The 24,387-nt window shown below is 37.2% G+C and overlaps 2 protein-coding genes across 2 annotated transcripts; one reads left to right on the top strand and one right to left on the bottom strand.

Moving 5' to 3' along the window:
* The first annotated feature begins 129 nt into the window (after window positions 1–129).
* LOC127627293 (protein FAM114A2-like) lies at window positions 130–11,754 on the top strand. Its single transcript, XM_052103631.1, has 14 exons — window positions 130–231; window positions 1,107–1,353; window positions 2,822–2,921; window positions 3,053–3,154; window positions 3,245–3,372; window positions 5,583–5,717; window positions 7,196–7,354; window positions 7,506–7,629; window positions 8,447–8,532; window positions 8,614–8,727; window positions 8,851–8,990; window positions 9,082–9,154; window positions 10,733–10,786; window positions 10,897–11,754. Exons 2-14 carry the CDS (start codon window positions 1,126–1,128, stop codon window positions 10,993–10,995), a joined length of 1,542 nt encoding a protein of 513 aa, XP_051959591.1. The 5' UTR covers window positions 130–231; window positions 1,107–1,125; the 3' UTR covers window positions 10,996–11,754.
* A 493-nt stretch (window positions 11,755–12,247) lies between these two features.
* LOC127627319 (28S ribosomal protein S17, mitochondrial-like) lies at window positions 12,248–14,320 on the bottom strand. Its single transcript, XM_052103666.1, has 3 exons — window positions 14,224–14,320; window positions 13,924–14,068; window positions 12,248–12,669 (listed from the first exon to the last, which is right to left on the bottom strand). Exons 2-3 carry the CDS (start codon window positions 14,044–14,046, stop codon window positions 12,376–12,378), a joined length of 417 nt encoding a protein of 138 aa, XP_051959626.1. The 5' UTR covers window positions 14,047–14,068; window positions 14,224–14,320; the 3' UTR covers window positions 12,248–12,375.
* Window positions 14,321–24,387: the final 10,067 nt, after the last annotated feature.

The raw sequence follows: 24,387 nt of genomic DNA, 5'->3' as shown, positions 1-24,387 counted from the left end.
AAAGGTGTAAAAGCGCCTTGTTTTATATCGAATATGTACTCCGCATGATTTAAGCGCCCATTTATGTATACATAAATGTAAGTGCAGCCTCCAAACTACAGGTGGCGAAATAACATCTTGATACCGTGTTTTATTCCTCAGTGGAAGGGAGAGTTTAACGGGAAAAACAAACCACAGCTTAAAGTCCAGTGACGTGGCTGCTTGATGGAGAAGTAAAGGCATTCACTAAAGGTTGGTAATGTCATATTTATCCTTATTTACTACTGTAATAACTTCTCCCTCAGAATGGTATTTGTAATATTCAGCTCAGTTAAAACTAGCTTAGCTTTACATGCAGTACTGTATTACAGTACATTATGTTGCTATAATTCATCACTCGTGTGACAGACAGAAGTCATTTAGTTTATATTGCATCTTGTATTCTAGCTTCAATTATAGCAACTTACTTTTCCTGATCAGCTCTTCGAATGGTCCACGTAAGAATGATTTCAGAAACTGAATGAATAGGTTAGCAATGTTTTGTGAGCTCTGATAAATGTCACCTGTATAGTGTTTTCAACACACATACACACACACACACACACACACACACACACACACACACACACACACACACACACACACACACACACACACACACAAACAAACAAACATATTATATAATATTTGTGCTGGATTGAACCCAGTTTAAAATGTGTTGATTTTCGTTTAATAAATTTTTCTGTAATGTACATAACCACTTTCCTTTGTCATTAAAGGAATATTTGGAAATTGTAAAATTGGAGGTAACGACACAAAAAATGTTAGTAAGTGATTTTATCACACTAAAATCATGTTAACATGCATATTTTTTACGTCTTGTGGCTATACCTTTGAATCGGTGAGTTTTTTTTTTATGTTTACGGATTGGCCCCATTCACTTCCATTGTCCGTGCCTCGCTGTAACCCAGATTGTAGCTACTTTTGGAAATAAAAGAGTGTAAATAATTTTTTTGTGATTATCAACATTATGCCACAAATTTTGTTAATTGAGCTTAACTTGTATTGAACCCGGAATATTCCTTATTAGGACATTAATTAATGAGCTATTTGTTTACCCTCTTCAGGAGATTGGACTTTGTCAAGATGTCAGACAACGAAAGCTCTGCAAGTGACCAAACAGAGAAATCAATTGACCGGGAGCCCAAAGAACCGTTATCACCTACCCACGATGAGCCCTCTGCTGATACTCCGAGAGACAGCTCAACTGATGTAGCTCCAACCCGTAAGACCAGGAGGAGACCAGATCACAAACGTCCTCCTGAGGACCAGAAGATCCCAGAGACACAAAAACCAGCAGAAAATGATGCAAAAGTAGGCTTTTAGCACAGGCTTCTTGATACTATTAACAATTCAGTTATTATTGTTATTATTTATTTCAAGACTGGGCAAGAGCTAGTGCCATCCATTTGCACCAATTATCTTTAAATGTGTTCAGAAATGGCTGGCTGCAGATAGTGTACAATTAGGGCTGGGCGATATATCAAATATAATCAAGATAATTTTGCTGACGATGTAAAATTGACCAATATCATGAATATCGCAATGATTTTAATGTGCTTTAATTTGGCTATTAATTTTCTCAAAGAGCACATCAGTAGACTAATTTCACAATCCTCCAGGGCTACACAATTAAAAATAACATCAAAATGGCAAATTGGTCATGTGAGATTATGACATTAAAACAAACCGCTTACGTGCTGATCTATGTGCATGGCGGCGCTCTCAGATCAGTTCACGTGCATTGTGAAATCAAAGTAATGCTGGATCAAGCATTCACACAGTTACAAACATTAGTAACAGCTACAAGATATTATGCAGATCTTCAAACACGGCACAGAATAACAGAAAAGGAGGAGGAGATTACAGCCTTTCTGGAAATGCAGAACATTGGAAACTGTCAAATACACGTTGCTTTTTTTGTGTCTATATAAAAGCTCCTTGTTGAGTTGAATTAAATATAGCTGCACTTTCTGTGTCAAAATAAAAGCTCCCAGGTGTAGATGAAGTAAACAAGTCAGAAATATATTACTTTTGTATAATGCAAATCTAATAATCAGAATAATAATGATAATTCAGCATTATATTATAATAATCAACCTAATGTGTCCCATGGTAATAATTTAGTATTATGCAATTAAGTATGTTCAACTGGGGTTTAAAAAATAATTCAGTGAAGTAGCTTTGCACAGTAAAAACATTTGAAGGTAAATAAAGCTTTTTATTAAGCTACTATGTATCATTGTGTATGAAATATAAAGTGCATATCAATGAAAATGATTGAATTTCATTCTCCCTTGTGTTTATTAATGAATAACGAATTATTCGATTTTTATTTAATGTCTTAAAAATATTTAATCTACTTGGCTGTTTGGATGAAATGATGGTTCCTCTGATTAAAAAAAACAAACACTTTTGAGCCATTTTAGAGCAAATACATATAGTCAGTAGGCTGAAAAATGGAGAGATATAATTTAAGACATATCACCCAGCCATATATGTACAGTAGCAATATTTATACTATAGGACGCTTCTAAAGGTGAAACGTGTACATTTTTATGGAAAGCTCAATATTCTGAGGTAACTATAAGTAAGCCATTTGTTGGTTGATTTTCCAGAAATGTGTAAAACTGTGGCTGTATGATCAAAACATTGCTTTGTTTGTTTGAGCTTCCCAACCAGCCTGACGTTGTGACACTGGCTCTGACATAGCAAACAAAATGTAGCTCATTCATGTTTTACCTATGTTTTTACAACTGTTATTGTTTTTGTCCTTCATCAGTCCTTCACAGAGGCCACTGTTTCCCAAGGAGGGTGGGGTTACTGGGGCAGCTGGGGAAAGTCTATCCTGTCCACTGCTACTGCCACTGTGGCTACTGTGGGTATGTGGCACAATTTCTTTTCTGAAACAGTTACTATTACTATACTGACATAATACTTCTCACGTTCAGGTTCTGTAGCAAGCAGCTCAGTTTGTTTCATAGAGACTGATACTGTTCTTTCATTGGCTAAGGTCAAGGATTGTCACAGGTCATTGAGAAGGCAGAGACGTCTCTTGGAATCCCAAGTCCTGAGGAGCTTTCTGCTCAAGTGGAGGAGGAGGAAAAAACTGATGGTAATGGAAAGTACTTGATCTAGTACTTAAAATTGTTTATTGGTGATCTAATTGGGTCAGCTGACTGATATTTCTGCCAACTGCCTGCAGGCTCAGCCAGCAATGAGGCAAATAAAGAGGAAGGCGAGAGGTCTTATGTAATGGGTGGTGCTATGGGAATGATATCCTCCAGTAGTATGGGAATGCTTTCTTCTTTAACCAATGTTGTTCAAAGTACGGTAAGCAAACTAAATAAAGGTTAGATTATGTTAAAAAGATAGTTCATCCAAAAAATACAAATTCAGTCATTGTTTACTCACCCCTGTGTTGTTATAACCCTATATATCTTTTTATTTATTTTTTATTTTTTTTAAACTCCACAGATCAAGCGTCAGTGAACATTTTCACTAAATAATACATTAGATTTCTGTTTGTTTCTCACCAAACCTTATCATATGCTTTCATAACAATCATGAGTCTCATGGAATAATTTATTGTACTTCTGTCTTATACTTTTGCATTCTTTTGAAGCTTGAAGAGATGGTCACCATGAACTGCCATTGTATGATATCAGTCAGCACAATATTTTTTCACAATTTCTCCCTTTGTGTTAAGAAAAAATGAAAGTTATAGGGTTATAACAACACAGGTGTGTGTAAACAATGATTGAATTTTAATTTTTAAACTGTAGTGATTTATTATATTATTTCATGATTTTTGTCAGTGAATAATGCCATTGAATTGTTATGAATGGTGCCATAACACGTTTTATAGGCTGTAATTTATTTTTAAAATATACTATTTTGTGTGTGTGTATATGTACAGTGCATCCGGAAAGTATTCACAATGCTTTCTTTTTCCACATTTTGTTATGTTACAGAATTATTCCAAAATTGATTAAATTCATTATTTTCCTCAGATCTACAAACAATACCCCATAATGACAACATGAAAGAAGTTTGTTTGAAATCTTTGCAAATTTATAAAAAAAATTAAATAAAAACAAAATCACCACATGTACTTAAGTATTCACAGCCTTTGCTCAATACTTTGTTGAAGCACCTTTGGCATCAATTACACTCTCAAGTCTTTTTGTGTATGATGCTACAAGCTTGGCACACCTATTTTTGGGCAATTTTTCCCATTCTTCTTTGCAGGTCTTCTCAAGCTCCATCAGGTTGGATGAGGAGCATCAGTGCACAGTCATTTTCAGATCTTTCCAGAGATTTTCAATCAGGTTCAAGTCTGGGCTCTGGCTGGGCCACTCAAGGACATTCACAGAATTGTCCCGTAGCCACTCCTTTGTTATCTTGGCTGTGTGCTTAGGGTCGTTGTCCTGTTGGAAGATGAACCTTTGCCCCAGTCTGACGTCCAGAGAGCTCTGGAGCAGGTTTTCATCAAGGATATCTCTGTACATTGCTGCATTTATCTTTCCCTCGATCCTGACTAGTCTCCAAGTTCCTGCCGCTGAAAAACATCCCCACAGCATGATGCTGCCACAACCGTGCTTCACTGTAGGGATGGTATTGGTTTCCTCCAGACATGACACTTGCCATTCAGGCCAAAGAGTTCAATCTTTTGTTTTTGTGGTCTGTGAGTCCTTCAGGTGCCTTTTGGCCAACTCCAGGTGGGCTGCCATGTGCCTGTTACTGAGGAGTGGCTTCTGTCTGGTCACTCTACCATACAGGCCTGATTGGTGGAGTGCTGCAGAGATGGTTGTTCCTCTGGAAGTGTCTCCTCTCTCCACAGAGAAACGCTGGAGCTCTGTCAGAGTGACCATCGGGTTCTTGGTCACCTCCCTGACTAAGGTCCTTCTCCCCCGATCGCTCAGTTTGGCCGGGCGGCCAGCTCTGAGAAGAGTCCTGGTGGTTCCAAACTTCTTCCATTTACGGATGATGGAGGCTACTGTGCTCATTGGGACCAATCCTCTCTCTCTCTGAGGTCTACAGACAATTCCTTTGACTTCATGGCTTGGTTTTTGCTCAGACATGCACTGTTAACTGTGGGACCTTAGACAGGCGTGTGCCTTTCCAAATCATGTCCAATCAACTGAATTTACCACAGGTGGACTCCAATCAAGTTGTAGAAACACCTCAAGGATGATCAGTGGAAACGGGATGCACCTGAGCTCAATTTTGAGTGTCATGACAAAGGCTGTGAATACTTGTGTACATGTGATTATTTCAATCAAACTTCTTTCACGTTGTCATTATGGGGTATTGTTTGTAGAATTTTCATGAAAATAATGAATTTAATCAATTTTGGAATAAGGCTGAACATAACAAAATGTGGAAAAAGTGAAGCGCTGTGAATACTTTCCGGATGCACTGTGTGTGTGTGTGTGTGTGTGTGTGTGTGTGTATGTATGTATATATATATATAATATATATATAATGTATGTGTATATCTATATACTTATTTATTCTGTATTTCTATTCATCTTGGCTAGGGTAAAACGGTAATAACCGGTGGTCTGGATGCATTGGAGTTTATTGGAAAGAAGACTATGGATGTGATAGCAGAGGGAGATCCCGGCTTTAAGAAAACAAAGGGGCTGATGGTCAGAAACACAACACTGTCACAGGTGTGTAATTTAGACATTGAACAGGCAGAAATATTTTTTAATAATCTCCATCTGCCAAAAACCATGCCAGCTTGGCCTATTAAAAGCAGTGTACATTACATCACATTTACATTTACGCATTTGGCAGACGCTTTTATCCAAAGTGACTTACAGTGCAATTATTACAGGGACAATCCCCCCAGAGCAACCTGGAGTTAAGTGCCTTGCTCAAGGGCACAATGGTGGTGGCCATGGGGTTCGAACCAACGACCTTCTGATTAACAGCCCTGTGCTTTAGCCACTACACCACCACCACCACTCCAGTGTAGTTCCATTATGCAATGGATAAGCATTTTCTATTTTTAGTGAATTTGGAATAGATATTGTGTAAAAAAAAAATTCAAATGTGCTTCTTATTTGCTAAATTAACCCCTTAAACTCTGGTACATTTTTGGGCTGCTGCATTTTTAGAAAAATAATACATATGCATTTTTTTCTGGTTCTGATCTCCCTTCAAAAGGTCTTATTTTAATCCACTAGATGGCAGCAATTACTAGGAAAGAAAATCACCTTCCATCACAAAATGCGGATCTAAAATTTAGGTGGCACTCTAATGCATTTTAACACTCATAAATTTGCTCATCCATAGACATTTAGTCTAATATTCAGTTCATGCACCACCCCCATTGTTTCAACGAGTATCTCGGCCTCTGAGTGGACAACCTAGGTGTCATTAGAAATTTGAGATTCTCCCCTTTTTATCACCATTAGTTAACAACATATTTTTCTGATTATTTGTTTAGCATGCTTTATTCTTGCTGGACTGCATATTTGGTTCTGGACATCTCAGATATAACATTGGCGTATTCACACAAGCAAGCTCACAGAACAGTGAAAATAAAAAAAATGAAGAAAAACTGCCTAATGTTAAGGCAGATATAAAAAGTTTGCATAAAAAAGACGCTTGTATTTGATGTCAGGGCAAAAAAAATAAAAAGTGAAGTCACATGAGAATGAGAGCTTTCACTTGATATCTTACTTGCATTTAAATGCTATGTGAAAGATTTATATATTCATATGAATATTTCTACCACATTACCTCTAGGTGGCACTTATTTGCATGCAGATATTTTTAGCCCTTATTTTGTTCTTTTATGTAACATAAATGCAGAAGTGATTCAGAAGACGTATTTCATATGATACCACATATGCCTGACTTATGTATCCAGGGATTTTAATGTTTTAAGTGTAAATTTATTTTGTGATATAGCGCCCCGGTCCATAGAGTTTAAGGGGTTGCATTGTGTCATATCTGTATATTATATTTTGTATAAATTGTCATTCTATAGAACATTGACTACCCTGCTTTCTAGATATTGGTAATGGCAGCTTCCCTGAAGTTGAAACCTGTACCTGAACAAGTGTATCATCCTGACCGATTCACTCTTGGATTCTGCTGTTGAATGAAACTGATCTGATGATTTTTTTTTCTCTCTAAGGTGTTAAGGGAGGCAAAAGAGCGTGAGGAGCAACAGACAGCTGAAAATGTCACTTTGGAAACGGTCAAGAAGGCTCATTATGGGATGTTGTTTGATGAGTTCCAAGGGCTGTCACACCTAGAGGCTTTAGAAATCCTCTCTAGAGAGAGTGAAGCTAAGGTCAATTGAAATCATACACTTCATCACAATTATTGAAGCTATTGCTCTGAAATTATATAATGCGATTTTATCAGTCAAATCTATAGACATTAATATTGTAATTGATGTCCAAATGTAAAATAATGAACAACTGAACTTGACAACTGTGTAGGTGAAATCTGTGCTGACCACTCTGTCCGGTGAGGTGTTAGCTAAACTGAGAGAAGAAATACAGGAGATTAAAGAGCCTTTTTCCCTCATGGAGTTTGATGATGAGATGGAGGATGATATAAAAGGTAAACACTAAAGTAAAAACCTAAAATTAAAAACAGAAAGCGGGGGACTGGGTAGCTCAGTGGGGTCGTGAGTTCGAATCCAGGGCGTGCTGATTGACTTCAGCCAGGTCTTCTAAGCAACCAAATCGGCCCGGTTGCTAGGGAGGGTTGCGTCACATGGGGTAACCTCCTCTTGGTCTTTATAATGTGGTTCTCGCTCTCAGTGGGGTGCATGGTGAGCTGTGCATTGATGCCGTAGAGAATAGTGCGGGCCTCCACACGCGCTACGTCTCCACGGTAATGTGCTCACCAAGCCATGTGATAAGATGTGCGGACTGATGGTCTCAGACGAGGAGGCAACTGAGATTTGTCCTCCACCACCCAGATTGAGGCGAGTCACTACACCACCACGAGGACTTGGAGCGCATTGGGAATTGGGCATTCCAAATTGGGGAGACACATAAAAACACATAAGTCAACATAAATATTACGAATTGTTTTAAAATAAAAAACTCAGTTTCATAATTGTTTGAAAAAACATTCAGAGTTCCCACAGCCATGGAAAACCAGAAATATAAGGGCATTTTTTTAAGTTGCCTATACCTGGAAAAGTCATGGAATTTTCTATTGTGAATATACAGGACATTTGTGAGCAAACGGTTCTTTTGTGTCGGTTCATATTGATGAATGAACCAGTTCATACATTGGTCTGAATGATACATTAACAAATTTTATTAAACAAATACTTATCCAGTAATCACAAACCACTGAAAAGTCATAGAAATGTATCAATATAAAAGTGACAGAAAAATGAATAAATCTCCATTGATATTCTCAGGTGATGATGGAGAAGATTTCTTAAAAGAACTGACAGATGTTTTTGAAAGACTACACACATCCACATCAGCAGACAAGCTTGGCAGGGTATCTTTTAAGCATCTTAATTGTCTTAATGTTCATGTCTCTTTTGTGTCTAAATATTCACACTTAATCATATCTACACAGGCCAGAAAGAACGCATTCAATCAAATCACAAACATGAAGCTACAAAGTGGAAACTCACAGCAAGAACAGGAGGAGAACTTGCAGGAAATAACAGTGACAAAATGCACCATTGAGGTCTGAAACTCTTTAACTCTCAAAAGTGTCCTACATGTTTTTGAACTGTACTTGCATCAATATTGGATTGAATAATGTATATTTGCAAATGTGTTTTGATCATTTTAGTTTGCTTCTTTATAGGAGGCCCATTTGTCTGCCATTACAAGCCTAGCCGAGTTCACAGCCAGATCCATAGAGCAGTTCCACAAAACTGCCGAAATGCTGCTTTACAGTAACACTGAGGAGGTGATAGCTGCAGAACAAGCCAAAGTCTTATCGCAGTGAGTTATCACAGTGTCTTGCTTCAAAACACTGCAAGCTTGGTCCTCCATGTGGCATTTGAAAAATTAATCTGATGTATTTCACATTTAGAGTTACCATCATTATTTGCAAGGAAATATCACTACTATCCAAAATGTTCACGTCGTGTTTGACTACCATTGGGGTAAGAAAGCTCCTTGCCTGTGTCTATATGCATTTAGTCTGCTGAAAATCTTAACTCTTGAATCAAAAGTTTATTTAAGATAATTACAGTGATGTGAAAAAGTATTTGCCCCATCCTGATTTCTTCTGTTTTTGTGTATCTCATTCTAAATTGTTTCAAAAATTCTACCAAAATTTTACATAAAACAAAGTTTTTAAATGATGTTATTTATTGAAGCAAAAAAGTTATCCAATACCAACTGCGCCTGTGTGAAAATGTATTTACCCCCTTAGTTACTAAGGTGCACTAGAAACTAACAGCCCTGTTCAATCAAATCAACACCTAAATAGAACTTTTTCAGCAGCATGCAGTTGGCTTAAAGGTCTCACCCAGTAGCACACTATGCCAAGGTCGAAAGAAATTCCAGAAATGATGATGATGTAAAAAGTGATTTAAATACATCAGTCTGGAAAGGGTTACAAACCTATTTCAAAGGCTCTGGGACTCAGAAGAACCAGAGTGAGAGCCATTATCTCCAAATGGAGAAAACTTGGTACAGTAGTGAACCTTCCCAGAGTTGTCAGTGACCTGGATGAGTGACGACTCATCCAGGAAGTCACAAAAAAAATCCAAGGAACTGCAAGCCTCTCTCGCATCAATAAAGGTCACAGTTCATGACTCCACTATCAGAAAGACACTGGCCAAAAATGGCATCCATGAAAGGGTGGTAAGTTAAAAACCACTGCTAACCCAGAAGGCTTGTCTGAATTTTGCCAAAACACACCTTGATGATCCTCAAAGCTTTTGGGAGAATGTTCTGTGGACTGATGAGTCGAAAGTGGAACTGTTTGGAAGACAGGAGTCCCATTACATCTGGCATAAATCAAGCACAGTGGTGGTAGTTTGATGGTGTTGGGATGCTTTGCTGGAATTTCTTTCGTTTGATGGTGTTGGGATGCTTTGATGCTTCAGGGCCAGGGAGACTTGCAATAATTGATAATTTCTACCAGAAAATCCTACAGGAGAACGTCCTGACATCAGTCTGCGTGTTGAAGCTCAAGCACAACTGGATTATGCAGCAAGTCAATTATCCTAAGCATGTGTGTAAATCCACCACTGAATGGCCCAAAAGATGTCAAATTAAAGTTTTGGAGTGGCCTAGTCAAAGTCCTGACTTGAACCCCGATTGTGATGCTGTGGCAGGACCTTAAACGGGCAGTTCATGCTCTCAAAACCTCCAGTGTGGCTGAACTAAAGCAGTTCTTCAAAGAAGAGTGGGCCAAAATTCCCCCACAGTGTTATGAAAGACTGATCTCCAGTTATCGGAAGAATTTGGTTGCAGTTGTTGCTGCTAAAGGTGGCACAATCCGCTATTAAGTTTAAGGGAGCAGTTCGTTTTTCACATGGGTGATTTAGGTGTTTAATACATTTGTGTTTACTCGTTTAATGTTATATCTCGTTTGAAAATCTAAAACTAGTTAGTATGAACAATACTCAAAAATAGAATATATCAGGAAGGGGCAAATAGTTTATCACAGCACTCTATATTGATTCTGGTACATTTTTGCATGCCAGTAAGTGTAAATAATTGTTTTTCAGGCACATGAAAAGGGAGATGCTCTCAATCCGCTTATTACCAGTGTTTTTCTGGAGGTTTGTCTGTTAATAACTTGATTTAAGTTTCTGCTATATGTTTGTTTTATATTTTCATGTTTGCACAGGATTATTAACATGTTCCCTTTCACTTTATTTTTCATTTGAAGGCTTCAAACAGTGCATCATATATCCAGGATGCATTCCAGCTGTTAATGCCAGTGCTGGAAGTTTCTCATATTCAAAGAACAGTTGAGTCTGCACAGTGAAAACCACTCCAAACGCTTTACTGTGCCAGCAACGGATTTTAATAACACCAAACCCAACATGCAACATCTTACGATGGATGTAAATCTGTTTTCTGTTCAGTAATCTTGTGCAGTTATCCACTTGGTTAGCACATACTGAATGGAGTGCACAGCTTGCAGTTGATCATTAACTGTAAATACTTTGCTGTTGGCTTTTCCTATTTTAGGATCTATTTTTTTGAATAGATTATTGTCAGAACTCTCCCTATTACTGTCAATGTATAAAATAATACAGTAATTTAATGTCTTTTGTCATGTCTAAATGTGTAATGAAATGGATCTCTTATTTTTAATCTTTAAAACTTTTGTTTATAAAAGTCATAGTATTATCTGTCAATTACCTTTTAAATAAACAGTTGTTGTGTGTTCTGGGTTATTGGACAAAGAAGCCTACATTAATTTATTTATCTCTTAGGAAATGCACTGCATGTACTACACAAGAAATGCTATTGACTGTTAACATGGCTGTTTAACAAATCAATCATAGCAGTACACATTGCCTTTTTGCAGTGACATTCTGTATTTATTCTTACTGTTTGGGTGTAGTATAACACGCAATTGCCTACTTTAAACCGATAGATTTTTGTTTTGAACCTATAAACCTTTGTTCCACAAGCAACCTCTCTGCCTTTTCCAATGTTTATGTAAGCTATCGTTATCTAATCATTAAAGGAATAGTTCACTGGTTTCACCCAAAAATTATTATAAAATTAATCACCCTCATGCCTTGCCAGATGTGTATGACTTTCTTTTTTCTGCTGAACACAAATTAAGATTTTTAGAAGAATATTTCAGCTCTGTAGGTTCTCACAATACAAGAGTAAATGAGAGGATTTTCATTTTTGGAGGAACTATTCCTTTATCTTGATAGGATTGATTGCTTCTACTTCCAATAGAGGGCAATGTTACACTGTAACATCTATTCAAATCACAAGGTTGTTGAAATTTGAATCTGCATTAATATATATAAAATGCAATTTCTCAGTGTAGCACAACCATAAGTATCAAACACACATCTCATCCAGCTTTTTAGGAGGATGTCTGCAAGCCATTATCCACAACAAGGCCTTCAAATATGGTTTGCAATATATAAAATATGTTGCAGTGCCAAATTACTTTGAAAAATTATGTTTCTGATGTTTTACTGTTCCATGTCTAAACAGATAGCTGACACAATGACATGGTTGATTCCGAGAAGCCTTAACACCAATCAGAAAGCATGGTTAATCACTTGCTGTATTGTAATACTTGTATAATTAATTACCACATGAGCACAAGGCAGTGTAATAGCTTTTTATGACAAAGATATAAGACAGTTACATTAAACAGAGAAACAAAATACTATGAGGATGGGGGAGATGCAGAGGAAGTAATGTTTAGTTGCTCTAATTTTTTTGTTAATGATGATTCTGTATCTTCTGTGCTTTCCGTAAGAGGTTCCAAAAACTGCTGTCCAGCAACCCTCTTCCCAGTCAGGGGATCCACCACCTGCCCTACTTTATACACAATCTCTGAGAGTTCATGCTTCACGTGTTTGGCTCTTCTCTCTGGCAAGGCCTTCAACAAAACAACATCCCCAACAGTGCACTGCTCCAAAGCATCATGGGCAAAGTAGGTCCTCCTCTTGTTGTAGTACTTGTAAAGGAGCAAGTAAACAAACAAATTAGTGTAAACTATACATAACTATTTTAAAAGAAGGTCAGCATTACAATGATTTTACTCATGTTGCAAATGGGTTTACATACATTCATTAATATGCAGTGCATTCAGAAAGTATTCAGACATCTTCATAGTTTACACATTTTGTTATGTTGTAACCTTATGCTAAAATGCTTTAAATATTTTTTTTCTCACATCTATCTACTTTCCATAGCCCATAATGACAAAGCAATATCCACATTTTTGATAACGAGGCTGAATCCAGCTAGCAAGTTCCTCGTCCAAATGCATTTCATGCGCGAGTAATTTCGCTCAACTTCCCACAACAGGTGGACGACCTGTCTCGGAGTGACACATGACAAGAAATTCTGTTAGTCACAAAGACACGGGCTTGAAGAAACACACTTTAGAAAAGCCGTCAATGCTTGTGTCTGATTCACTTGTTTGTTCAGAGGCATGCAGCATGAGCCAGTCTCTTTTTTTCATTTGCGTTTCATCTTCTTTCATTTGTCTGAAAACTGTTTGCAAGAATAATGTCGTCTGTGTGAATGCTGAAAATTAACACCGATCATCTCAGGAGGTGCTGTGAGTTTAGTTTGCTTTAATTTTACGCAGTTAGTATGCATTGTGAACACAACTAACTTGTTTCTTTAATACAAAGACAAAAGAAATGACAATTCATGATGTAATGGGATATCACAATATTTTTTTAAGCCGATAATCAATAAAATATTTTTTTGAAGGAAAGCGGTCCCCATACAACCTGATGGAGCTTGAAAGGATCCGCAGAGAAGAATGGCAGAAAATCCACAAATCCAGGTGTGCAAAGCTTGTCGTATCATACCCAAAAAAACTTGAGGCTGTAATCGCTGCCAAAGGTGCGTCAACTAAATACTGAGTTAAGAGTGTGAATACTTATGTCAATGTGATATTTCAGTTTTTTCATTTTAATACATTAGCAAATTTATAACAAATCTGGGTCTTGCTTTGTCATTATGGGGTATGGAGTGTAGATTGATGTGAAAATAAATAAATAAATAAATAATTTAAAGCATTTTAACAGAAGGCTGAAACAAAACAAAATGTGAAAAAAATGAAGGGGTCTGAATACTTAATGAATGCACTGTATAACGACATAATAAGTGTACAGGTTCTATTAGAGCACTCTTGCTTACTGCTACATGTATTTTAAGGCAACATTATCACTCTGAACATATCACTGTCTCTTACCTTGAGCAGGTATGGATCAAGCACAAGTCTGGTAACACGAACCTTTGCCGTCTTCTTCATTTTTGTCCCGATCACCCGGCCAATGATCAATTTCGCGTGGACCGATGCTTGTTTGACGGACATGTCGTTTGCGGGTCACAAAGCTCTGGAATTCAGGTTACATTAATGTAAAACGAACTGGTAAAGCTCAGTAATAGAATACACAGCTGTTAGCTAACAAGTTTGCACAATTTATATAGAGTCCATAGGACAACAACACTTGTATTTTTTACAAGTGAAACATGTAACTATTATGCTTACCCAATTGAGTTTAAAGACAAGCGTTAATGTAAAGGTCAAAAACTCATGAAAATATTACGCATGCGTCTGAATATCAAGGTTTATCGCGCATGTTGATGACGTAATAAGGAGTGTCAAAGGAGATAACGGAACGATGGCAACTTGAAGGGTTTGGAAGTACAATATTTATTATTTTTTAATAATAGAAATATACATTCAATATGTTCTGTCAAATGTGAATGAATAAACAATAAAGCAAGGCACATACATAAAACATAATAGGACGATAGGTATAAACAAAACAAACAAAAAAATAGGAGTCTTTTTCTTATCTTCTAATAAATTATAGTCTTGTGTATTTGTCATAAAATTATGTTTAATTTTCATAAATCTTAGGGATGTAAAATAGTTGCAAATAAGATCTCTTATAAAAACGGAAAAGTAAGGTGCCGTACTGAAACTTTTTTTTTATTTATTTTTTTTTGAAAACTTTTTTTTTTTTTTTTTTTTTTTTTTATTGAACAATAACAATTTACAAAAACAAATAGGGAACAATCAAATGCCAAATACAAATATACACTTTTTTTTTTTTTTTTTAAATCTCCATCCTAAATGTCCATATGTGTATATATTACATACAATAACAACAAACAAAACAAAATTTATTAACTATTATCTAGGGGGTGCAAGGAAACATTTAAAAAAAAAAAATATTTAAATCTTACCAAACTTAAAAGGAAAGAGACTCATACATGGATTTATACAATTCTTCAAGGGTTTGATTCTCTTTGGATAAATGTTTTAAAGATTCTAAATAATTTTTGCATTCATTTTTAAAGTAATTTAAAGAGGGCTTACTGTTATTCCACTTACTTTTGTGTATATGGTAAATGGGTAAATACCCATTGTAATAATAATGTTCAAAGTATAAGACAACATTTTTGAAAACCCATCTGCATAAACCAAAATCTGAAACAAATTTAGTGATGGAATATCAGTGTTGATATCAATGTTTAACCAACTGAAAAGATCCTGCCAGAATTCCAATATTACTGGACAAGAATAAAATAAATGATCAATGGTTTCGGGCTCTACTAAGCAAAAAACACAAGGATCTACTTCAAAACGGAATCTTTTACGCAAAACCTCAGCAGCGGGATACACTTTATTAATAATCCTAAACTGAATATCCTTCATTTTAGGTAGAATTGGCCATTTAAGGTACTTACAGAATTTGTTTTTAAAAGTTTCATTTTCAAATTGTTTAAATTTTGAAGGTTTAGGTGCCGTACTGAAACCCCTGGAAATAAGTGACTGCCGTTTTTCTACTACATTGCACAGGGACGTAGATTCTACACGCACACGCGCACGCACACACACACACACACACACACACACACACACACACACACCACCAGTATTTTTAGGCCAGTATAGCCGATATCAATACCAATACCTCTATTAAGTAGAATTTTTACGAATTATTTGGATAATGTTTGTAACTTTATTATTACTTAATTATTTTATTTATTTATGGGACTAAACAGAAAATTATTAAGCTGCTTTGTTTACCTTTTAAAAATTAGTTAGTATAAGCCACATATGAAACATCAATATTAACCATAGATATTAATTTATGGATACTATAGTAATGCTGTAATAAAACCATGGTCAATTGTATCAAAACCTTGGAGTGGTGGTGGCGTAGTGGGCTAAAGCACATATCTGTTAATCAGAAGGTTGCTGGTTCGAGCCCCACAGCCACCACCATTGTGTCCTTGGTTGCTCCGGGGGGATTGTCCCTGTACTAAAATAGTGGATAAAAGTGTCTGCCAAATGCATAAATGTAAATGTAATGCTAAAAAGAAGGAAAAAACATGGTTAGGCCTACTACAGTCATGGTTACTACAAGATGACTACACTAAATCCATGGTAAGTTTTCATGAGGGTATCATTTATTAACGAGGATTAAAGATCATTATCAATGTTTTAACTCTGAATTTAAATAAACTCTGAGTTTACCGCTTACAGGGAAAACTTGAGAAGTGATCTCAATACTGGCCAGCTTTTCCAAATACTTGAGATCCGAATGATGATCTAACTGACAACATTCATCCATAACCAACCTACAAACGCATACAGCACATCGTGATCTTTGCTGTTGTGCAAGTCCAATGCAGATGAATGAGAAACAAGCAGTTAAAAGATAATATCCATGTTTTGAATCACAATACACTATGCATTAAGAATAAATAACACTTAGTCGAGCTAAACATCCCAAGAAACCTCTGGCTGTACAAAAAAAATAAAATGAACTCCAGCAACTTGCCTCTCTTCCCACTCCCGCATTGGTGTGTCCCATTCAGAAATGATCATCCCTATGCCCTATTCCCTCAGAAGGCAATTACCCTCCACTGTGAGAGCTTCAGATGGCTGAAAGGTGTTAACAGTCAGTCAGAACTCACTTTTTAATCTGTTTAGAATGACCCTACAGCATTGATTGTGCTCCCTTCGAAGTGCCCTGCAAAGGCATGATCAGCGCCAGTTAGAACACAGCCAGACGTGCTGAACAGTTGTGAGGGAGGAATCATTCTTGTTCTAGAAAGCATTTAATTGGACAAGGTTTCTCATGCGATGGTATGGATGTTCATGAGTCTTTTTATCCGGAAGAGAGAGACTTGTGATTTTAAATGCTTATACACAGATGAGCCAGAACATTATGACCGCCTGCCTAATATGCTGTTGGTCCTCCGCGTGCCGCTAAAACAGTGCCAACCTGCCAAAGCATTGGACTCTACATGACACCTGAAGGTGTCCTGTGGTATCTGGCATTAGCAGCAGATACTTCAAGTTGTGTAAGTTGTGAGGTTGAGCTGCTGTGGATCAAACATGTTGGTCCAGCACATCACACAGATGCTTGGATTGAGATCTGGGGAATTTGGAGGCCAAGGCAACACCTTGAACTCTTCATCATGTTCCTCAAAACATTCCCGAACAATGTGTGCCAGGGCACATTATTCTGCTGTAAGAGGCCACTACCATCAAGGAATACCATTGCCATGAAGGGGTGTACCTGGTCTACAACAATGTTTAGGTAGGTGGTATGTGTCAAATTAACATCCACATGAATGGCCGGACCCAGGGTTTCCCAGCAGAACATTGCACAGAGCATCACACTCCCTCCACTGGCTTGTCATCTTACCACAGTGCATCCTGGTGCTGTCACTTCCCCAGGTAAACGGCGCACATGTACACGGTCATCCACATGATAAAATATGTAATGATACAACACAATAGTCAAATAATAATAATGATGATGGTAGTTTTTTAAATACTAATTTCTCGAATTAATAATTTTTGTATGTTCTCTCTCCTGTATACAGTAGACTACATTTGTGTTGTGTATTATGATCAGGGCTGCTTCTAAAATTCACAAGGCCCGAGACAAAATCCAATGGGTGGGCCCATAATATACCATAGAGGACTTTAGTTGGCCCCCCCTCACCACAGGGCCTGGGACAATGTTACTAGTTGCCCCCCCAGATTCCCTTCCCCGATGACGGCCTGATTTTGATGCACAAAAATAGCTCACATTTTTAGATGTAATTTTTACACTCACACCTGCAGTAATGCTGATTTGTGTGTAATGGCAACGTCACTTTTCACTAAGGTACAAACCAACATCAACATTGTAGTTGTAAACTCCCTCTATAACGTTTGCCCTGCACAGAGCAAATTTTATTGTGTTTTGTATGTAGTGATCCAACTCCCTTTTGAACTATTTGGCCAGTTGTTCCAAATGGCTTGGAGTCAAGACTGAGGGAACAGGCATTTATAAAATATGAAAGATGTGTCTAAAATAGGGGAACAGATCATGGTACACACTAATGTGTGTTTAACAGCGGAAGAAAAAGAAATCAGTTTGTCCCTGGGTGGGAACTGGAAAAGGGCCAGCACAGTCAAATCTGGCATTAATCAGAACCACACAGAAAACATGGCCTGTTTCTATGTGATTCCCATTTAAGGCAGTGCAATGGGATATTTAGTGGAGGACTAGCACACCATCATTTTGCAATGCTCTTGCTCATTCAGGAACATGTAATATATCTGTCAATATACTGACTCTGTCCAGTCTGTTCCATTTCAGTCAAGTTGTACTCCCTTATCCGTTGCTCTGGTTAGTGGTCACAATGCCGGCCCAGGACACAGATTTCCAAAACGCCATGAAGATTCTCTAAATATAATGTCACTTTGCTATCGGCCATCTTTAACATGTCTTAATCTTGTCTGGTGCCATAAGGCTTTAGTTACATCAAAGCAATAAACCATGATTTACTATTTGCAAAGTTTGTTGCAGGTGGTTATAGGGGGAGGGACATTCTCATTCTAGAGAGCATTTGATCTATAAGGCTGAACAATTCAGACAACAAATCTGACTGGGATTTGAACTGCGATATGATTATTAACATAAAAAAAAAACCCTGGTAAGTGTTTAATTTTGACAAAAATTACATTTTGTGCAAACATTCTCTATTGCAAATAGAAGTATTGTTTAAAAAAGGGTGTTCATGCCGTTTAAAAATAACCAGACTAAATAAATAAATAAAAAACAGTGAAACATAGAGGACATCATGATGTACATCATCTTGTATTTTTGTCTACTTTGTGATTTGGTGATTTTGAAAGCATGTGAAGGCAGCATTAGTGAATTTAGAGAGCTGTAAATTTAACCAGCTCATCTCAATAACTCACATGTGCTTTGAGTATGTGAAAGACACTACAGAGAACAGAGCTGCACACATACAGGAAGACCTGCGAGTAGCACATGCAGACTATTTATTTATTTAAATAAATCACAGCCTTTGCGGTTTGATAATCGCATTACGTCATATTGCGATTTTATTTCGATTTATCGTTCAGCCTTAATTTGATTGGACAAAACATATGTAGTTCAAGATGAGTTATCAACATTTTTGGTACATATTCATAGAAGAGAAAGCCTGTAAATTAACAAAGGTATTAGTTTATATATGTTTAGGAGTACAAGCATGAAGATGGCCTCAAAGCTAATAGACATTGACTAAAAGCCACAAACTCTCATTTCATGTGGTCTTTAAAGTCTTTTTATGTGAGTCTCTGCTTTCAGCCAGCTGTCATATAATGGTATATATGAAAAATCTCAGTTAGGATTTAGGCCCCATCACAGTACAGGGACTGCAATTATCAGAGTTACAAATGACTTGCTCTTATCATCTTATCACGGCTGCATTTTTCTTCTAGTGCTTTAGATCTTAGTGCTGCTTTTGACAAGATAGATCACGACATTCTCTTGAATAGACTTGGAGAATTATGTTGGCATTAGTGGACTTGCATTAGTATGGTTTAGGTCCTATTTATCAGACCACTACCACTTTATATGTGTAAATGAGGAATTGTCAAATCATATAAAAGTTAAGTATGGAGTGCCACAGGGATCAGTTTTAGGGCCTCTGCTTTTCTCCTTATACGTGATTCCCCTGGGAGATATTATCAGGAATCATGGAATACATTTCCACTGTTATGCCATCGATACCCAACATTATATCTCTTCTAAACCCATAGAAAATTCACTATTCTCCATATTAGCTGAGTGTATCAATGAAAGCAAAGATTGGAAGGACAGAAATTTCCTTCTACTCAATTCTGACAAAACGGAGGTACTAATTACTGGACCAAAAACCTAAAAAAATAAGCCGCTAAAATATAATTTCCCTCTTGATGCATGTTCTGTTACGTCGTCGTTTCTACAGCGAAAAACTTTCGGTGTTATATATGATACCAACCTGTCCTTTTGAAAATCTAATTTCCTATGTTTGTAAGACAGCATTCTTCCACTTCAAAAATATTACTAAATTACGACACATTGTCTCTGTTGCTGATGCCGAAAAATTATTCATTCATTCATGACCTCAAGACTAGATTATTGTAATGTATTACTGGGAGGATGTCCATCAAGTTCAATAAATAAACTTCAATTGGTTAAAAATGTAGCTGCCAGAGTGCAGACTAGAACTAAGAAATATGATCATATTAGCCCCATTTTATCATCGTTACATTGGCTACCTGTTCAATTTCATATTCATTTTAAAATTCTGTTAACTACATACAAAGCTTTGAATGGTCTAGCTCCGCAGTACTTAAGTGACCTTCTGACACGCTATATTCCATCACGTTCATTATGATCATAAAATTATGGCGTGTTAATAATTCCTAGAATATCAAAATCCACAAAATGAAGTAGATCTTTTTCATAGTTGGCTCCAAAACTATGGAATAGTCTCTAACACTGTTCGGGACGCAGACACACTCACTCAGTTTAAGTCTAGACTAAAGACTCATCTATTTAGCCAGGAATACACCTAATTTATCCTTCAACTCACAATTAGGCTGCTTTAGTTAGGTCTTCCGGAACCAGAAACATCTATCATGATCTATAACTCTGCATAAAATTGAATGGCATCTACGCTAATATTATTCTATTTGTTTCCATGTCTCAACCTTGAAGATGAAATGATGCCATCTCCATCTATAAGACATGGGATAATTCACATGCCACTGCCTGAACCTGGGATTGACCCCACCAAACCTCACCGAAATGACATGCAGGTTGAACTGCGATGCACCTCTGTGAGGGTTTTCCACTGAGGAAGGGACGGAAACAGCAACAGGTTTCAGGTAAAGTTGCTTTTTAATTCTAAATCAATAGTTTATACACAGATTCACAGATTCAACACAGCAGCTTCTTGGCCTTCGTGTCGGGCTCTCTCTCGGGCTCTCTTGCTGCTGCTTTTTATGCCGCTCTCCTCAAGCTACTGCAATTAGAGACAGGTGTTAGACATAATTTTGCTCAGGTGTGAGCGCCCTTACCGCTTTTCTCTCCCGGACGGGGCGCTTGACCACGCCCCCGCTGCCACAACCTCATTTATCTCTGCCTGAATCACATTTGTCTATTGATGGACTACACTCTTGAAATGGAATACATAGACTATCAGTTAATTACCAAAAAAATCCTTCATCAGCCAACTAACAAAGGACAATGCCTCTGTTTGAACTCCTGCAGTTAGGACTTTTTATTCTTGACAGAGTCCTGGCTAAACAATGGTGATGTCATCCTTCTGGGTGAATTGACTTCTGCTAACTGTACCTATTATAACTCTCCAAGGTCTGTTGGCCGTGGTGGTGGTCTAGCTATATTTTCAGGAATCACTGCAGACATTTGCCGGTTAATGGATTTTTAAGTTTCGAAGTGCAGCAATTTAATATGTCCTGCTCTCTGTGCGAAAAGCAATGATTTTTATGTATGGTGGATTCCTTTAATCACACACAGTTAGTTTCAGGCCCTACTCATGTAAAGAGTCATACTCTTGATCTGGTATTAACCTCTGGTCTTCATGTGACCAATCTTGAGTTAGTAGATTCTGGAATCTCTGACCATAGTTTTGTTTTGTTTGAGTCTGTATAGCTACATTCTGCATCTCCATCACCTGCGCGCCAGGACCTCACTCATGCTATTCATTCTTCCACAGTTACACAGTTTTCAGAGGTGTATGCTTTGTCTCATATCACAGATGTTTTTACTTGTAATTCAGACACCTCACAGTGTGTTGAAGTCTTTAATACAACTTGCACTGCCATATTAGACCAGGTTGCTCCTTTAAAGTCGCTGATATGTAAAAATAGGTCAGGCATCCAGCCTTGGCTTAATGAGCATACTCGCTCTGTTAGGCAGGAATGTAGGAAGGCAGAGCGAAAGTGGAAGAAGGATAAATTTAAGGTTTCATTTTAATTGTTTTGTGATTCCTTAAAGCAGAATCAAGTCTCTGTCAAGACTGCAAAATCAAATTACTTCAGTGATATAATTGCTAAAAATGCCCATAGGCCTAAGATAATTTTTTAATACAATTGATTCAGTTTTGAACCCCTCCCCTGTGGGCTATCCAGAAGCAACCCCTGAGATATGTGAAAAGATTCTTGAATTTTTTTATTGACAGAATTCAGGACATTAGAACACACATCTTGGGCCAGTTTTAATTCACTCTGAACCCACGCTGCCTCCCATTTCTTTCAGTCACTTTGACCCTGTCTCATTTGTGCATCTGTCTGATATAATATCGTTAATGAAACCTGCTAATTCTCACATGGATGTCATACCATCACGGTTACTCAAAGATGTTTTTAATTCTGTTGCTCCCAATATGTTGGCCATAATCAACAGTTCTCTGAGAAATGAAGTGGTTCCTGCCAGCTTTAAACATGCTGTGGTTCAGCCTTTGCTGAAAAAAACTCATCTTGAGCCTACAGATTTAAAGAATTATAGGCCTATTTCAAAACTGCATTTTCTATCCAAAATCTTGGAAAAGGTGGTTTATTCGCAGCTCTATTCGTATCTGACCACCTTTAACATTTTTGACAAATTTCAATCAGGCTTTGGGTCACTGCATAGTACTGAGACTGCACTGTTAAATGTGACCAATGATATTTTAGTTTCTCTGGATTCTGGCAATGGGGCCATTTTAATCCTTTTAGACCTCAGTGCAGCATTTGACACGATCGATCACTCCATTCTTTTAAATCATCTTTTTGAGAGAGTGGTTGGCATCCAGGGAGTTGCATTGAACAGGTTTTCCTCATATCTTAAGGAAAGAACATTTTCTATTAGTATTGATAATTATCCTTGACTCATCCTCAACCCGGCTCACATGTGGCATCCCACAAGGCTCCATTTTGGGTCCTCTTCTTTTTTGTCTGTATATGCTTCCTCTAAGCTCCATCTTTCAGAAGTACAGTGTCGCTTGTCATTGTTATGATGATGACACACAATTTTACCTTCCTGTCAGGTCTAACAATTGTTGTTCCATCAGTAATCTCATCTCCTGTCTTGAGGAATTTAAACTATGGATATCTAAAAACTTCCTCATGCTTAATGAGGATAAAACGGAGGTCATTGCTTTTGGCTCTTCATTATGTATTGCTGACATTGAAAACCAATTAGATACTCTGTCTTTAACCTGGCACAATAGAGTTAAGATCTTGGGTGTCATCTTTGATTCTGACTTATTATTTGATAAGCAGATAAATGCTGTTGTTAAACAAAGCTTTGTTCATCTCAGGTCCATTGATAAATTAAAACAGTTTCTCTGACAGAAGGACTTAGTGATTCATGCTCTTATAACATCCTGGCTGGATTACTGCAACGCCTTATATGTGGGTTTGTCTCAGTCATCTGTTTCACATCTGCAAGTAGTCCAAAATGCAGCAGCTAGATTTTTAACGGGTACTAAGAAAAGAGAGCATATCACTCTGGTTCTCGCTTCCCTACATTGGTTTCCAGTTAGTTATCGAGTTAAATTTAAGTTTCTGCTGAATGTTTAAAAGGCTAAAGATGATCAGGCATTTGTAGTTGTGGCCCCCAGGTTGTGGAATGCACTTCCATTTGCTGATAGGTCTTCTTCCTCATTGGCCATATTTATATCAAGTTTGAAGACACGTTTTTTCTCTATAGCCTATGATGTTGTTTGAGAATTATAGAGCACTTTGGTTACGACATTTGTTTTTTAAATGTGCTTTATAAATAAACTTGAACTTGAGTTAATCCAGGATGGACTTCAAAGACATAATTCATTAATGTTCAAGTTCATAATTATTATTTTTTTAAACAATGGACCTTAACGCTTACTTAATTTACTAATTTTAAACCATGACTTGCATTGCACACAAATAACTAATATTGGCATAATATTCATGATGTAAGCCAGAGGGGAACTGTCCCCCACAGTGAGGTTATTTTTCTCCATTAACCAACATCTTATGGAGTTTTGTGTTCCTTACCACAGTCTCATTCAGTTTGCTCACAGGGGTTCTAAATACAATTATTATTTAATTTTTATACACATTTTAGAATCATATTTAATCAAACTACACAATGATCACTGTAGTAAGACATTATAGATATTACAGTTAAATTTTTTTCTGTTAATGCATGATTTCTTGTAAAGCTGCTTTGAAATGATGTGTTGTGAAAAGTGCTTTACAAATAACAACATCTAGGTTACTGTTGTATCGACGTTGTGTTGAGTGAAGCAACACTAGGGGATTTTCTTGAAGGCTTTCTTGGGTAACCTCTGAACTTGAGAAAAGGCCAGTGAG

The sequence above is a fragment of the Xyrauchen texanus genome, chromosome 34, assembly GCF_025860055.1.
Source record: "Xyrauchen texanus isolate HMW12.3.18 chromosome 34, RBS_HiC_50CHRs, whole genome shotgun sequence".
Taxonomy (NCBI): domain Eukaryota; kingdom Metazoa; phylum Chordata; class Actinopteri; order Cypriniformes; family Catostomidae; genus Xyrauchen; species Xyrauchen texanus.
The sequence above is the reverse complement of the archived record's forward strand: the minus strand, read 5'-3'. Positions and strand labels throughout refer to the sequence as shown.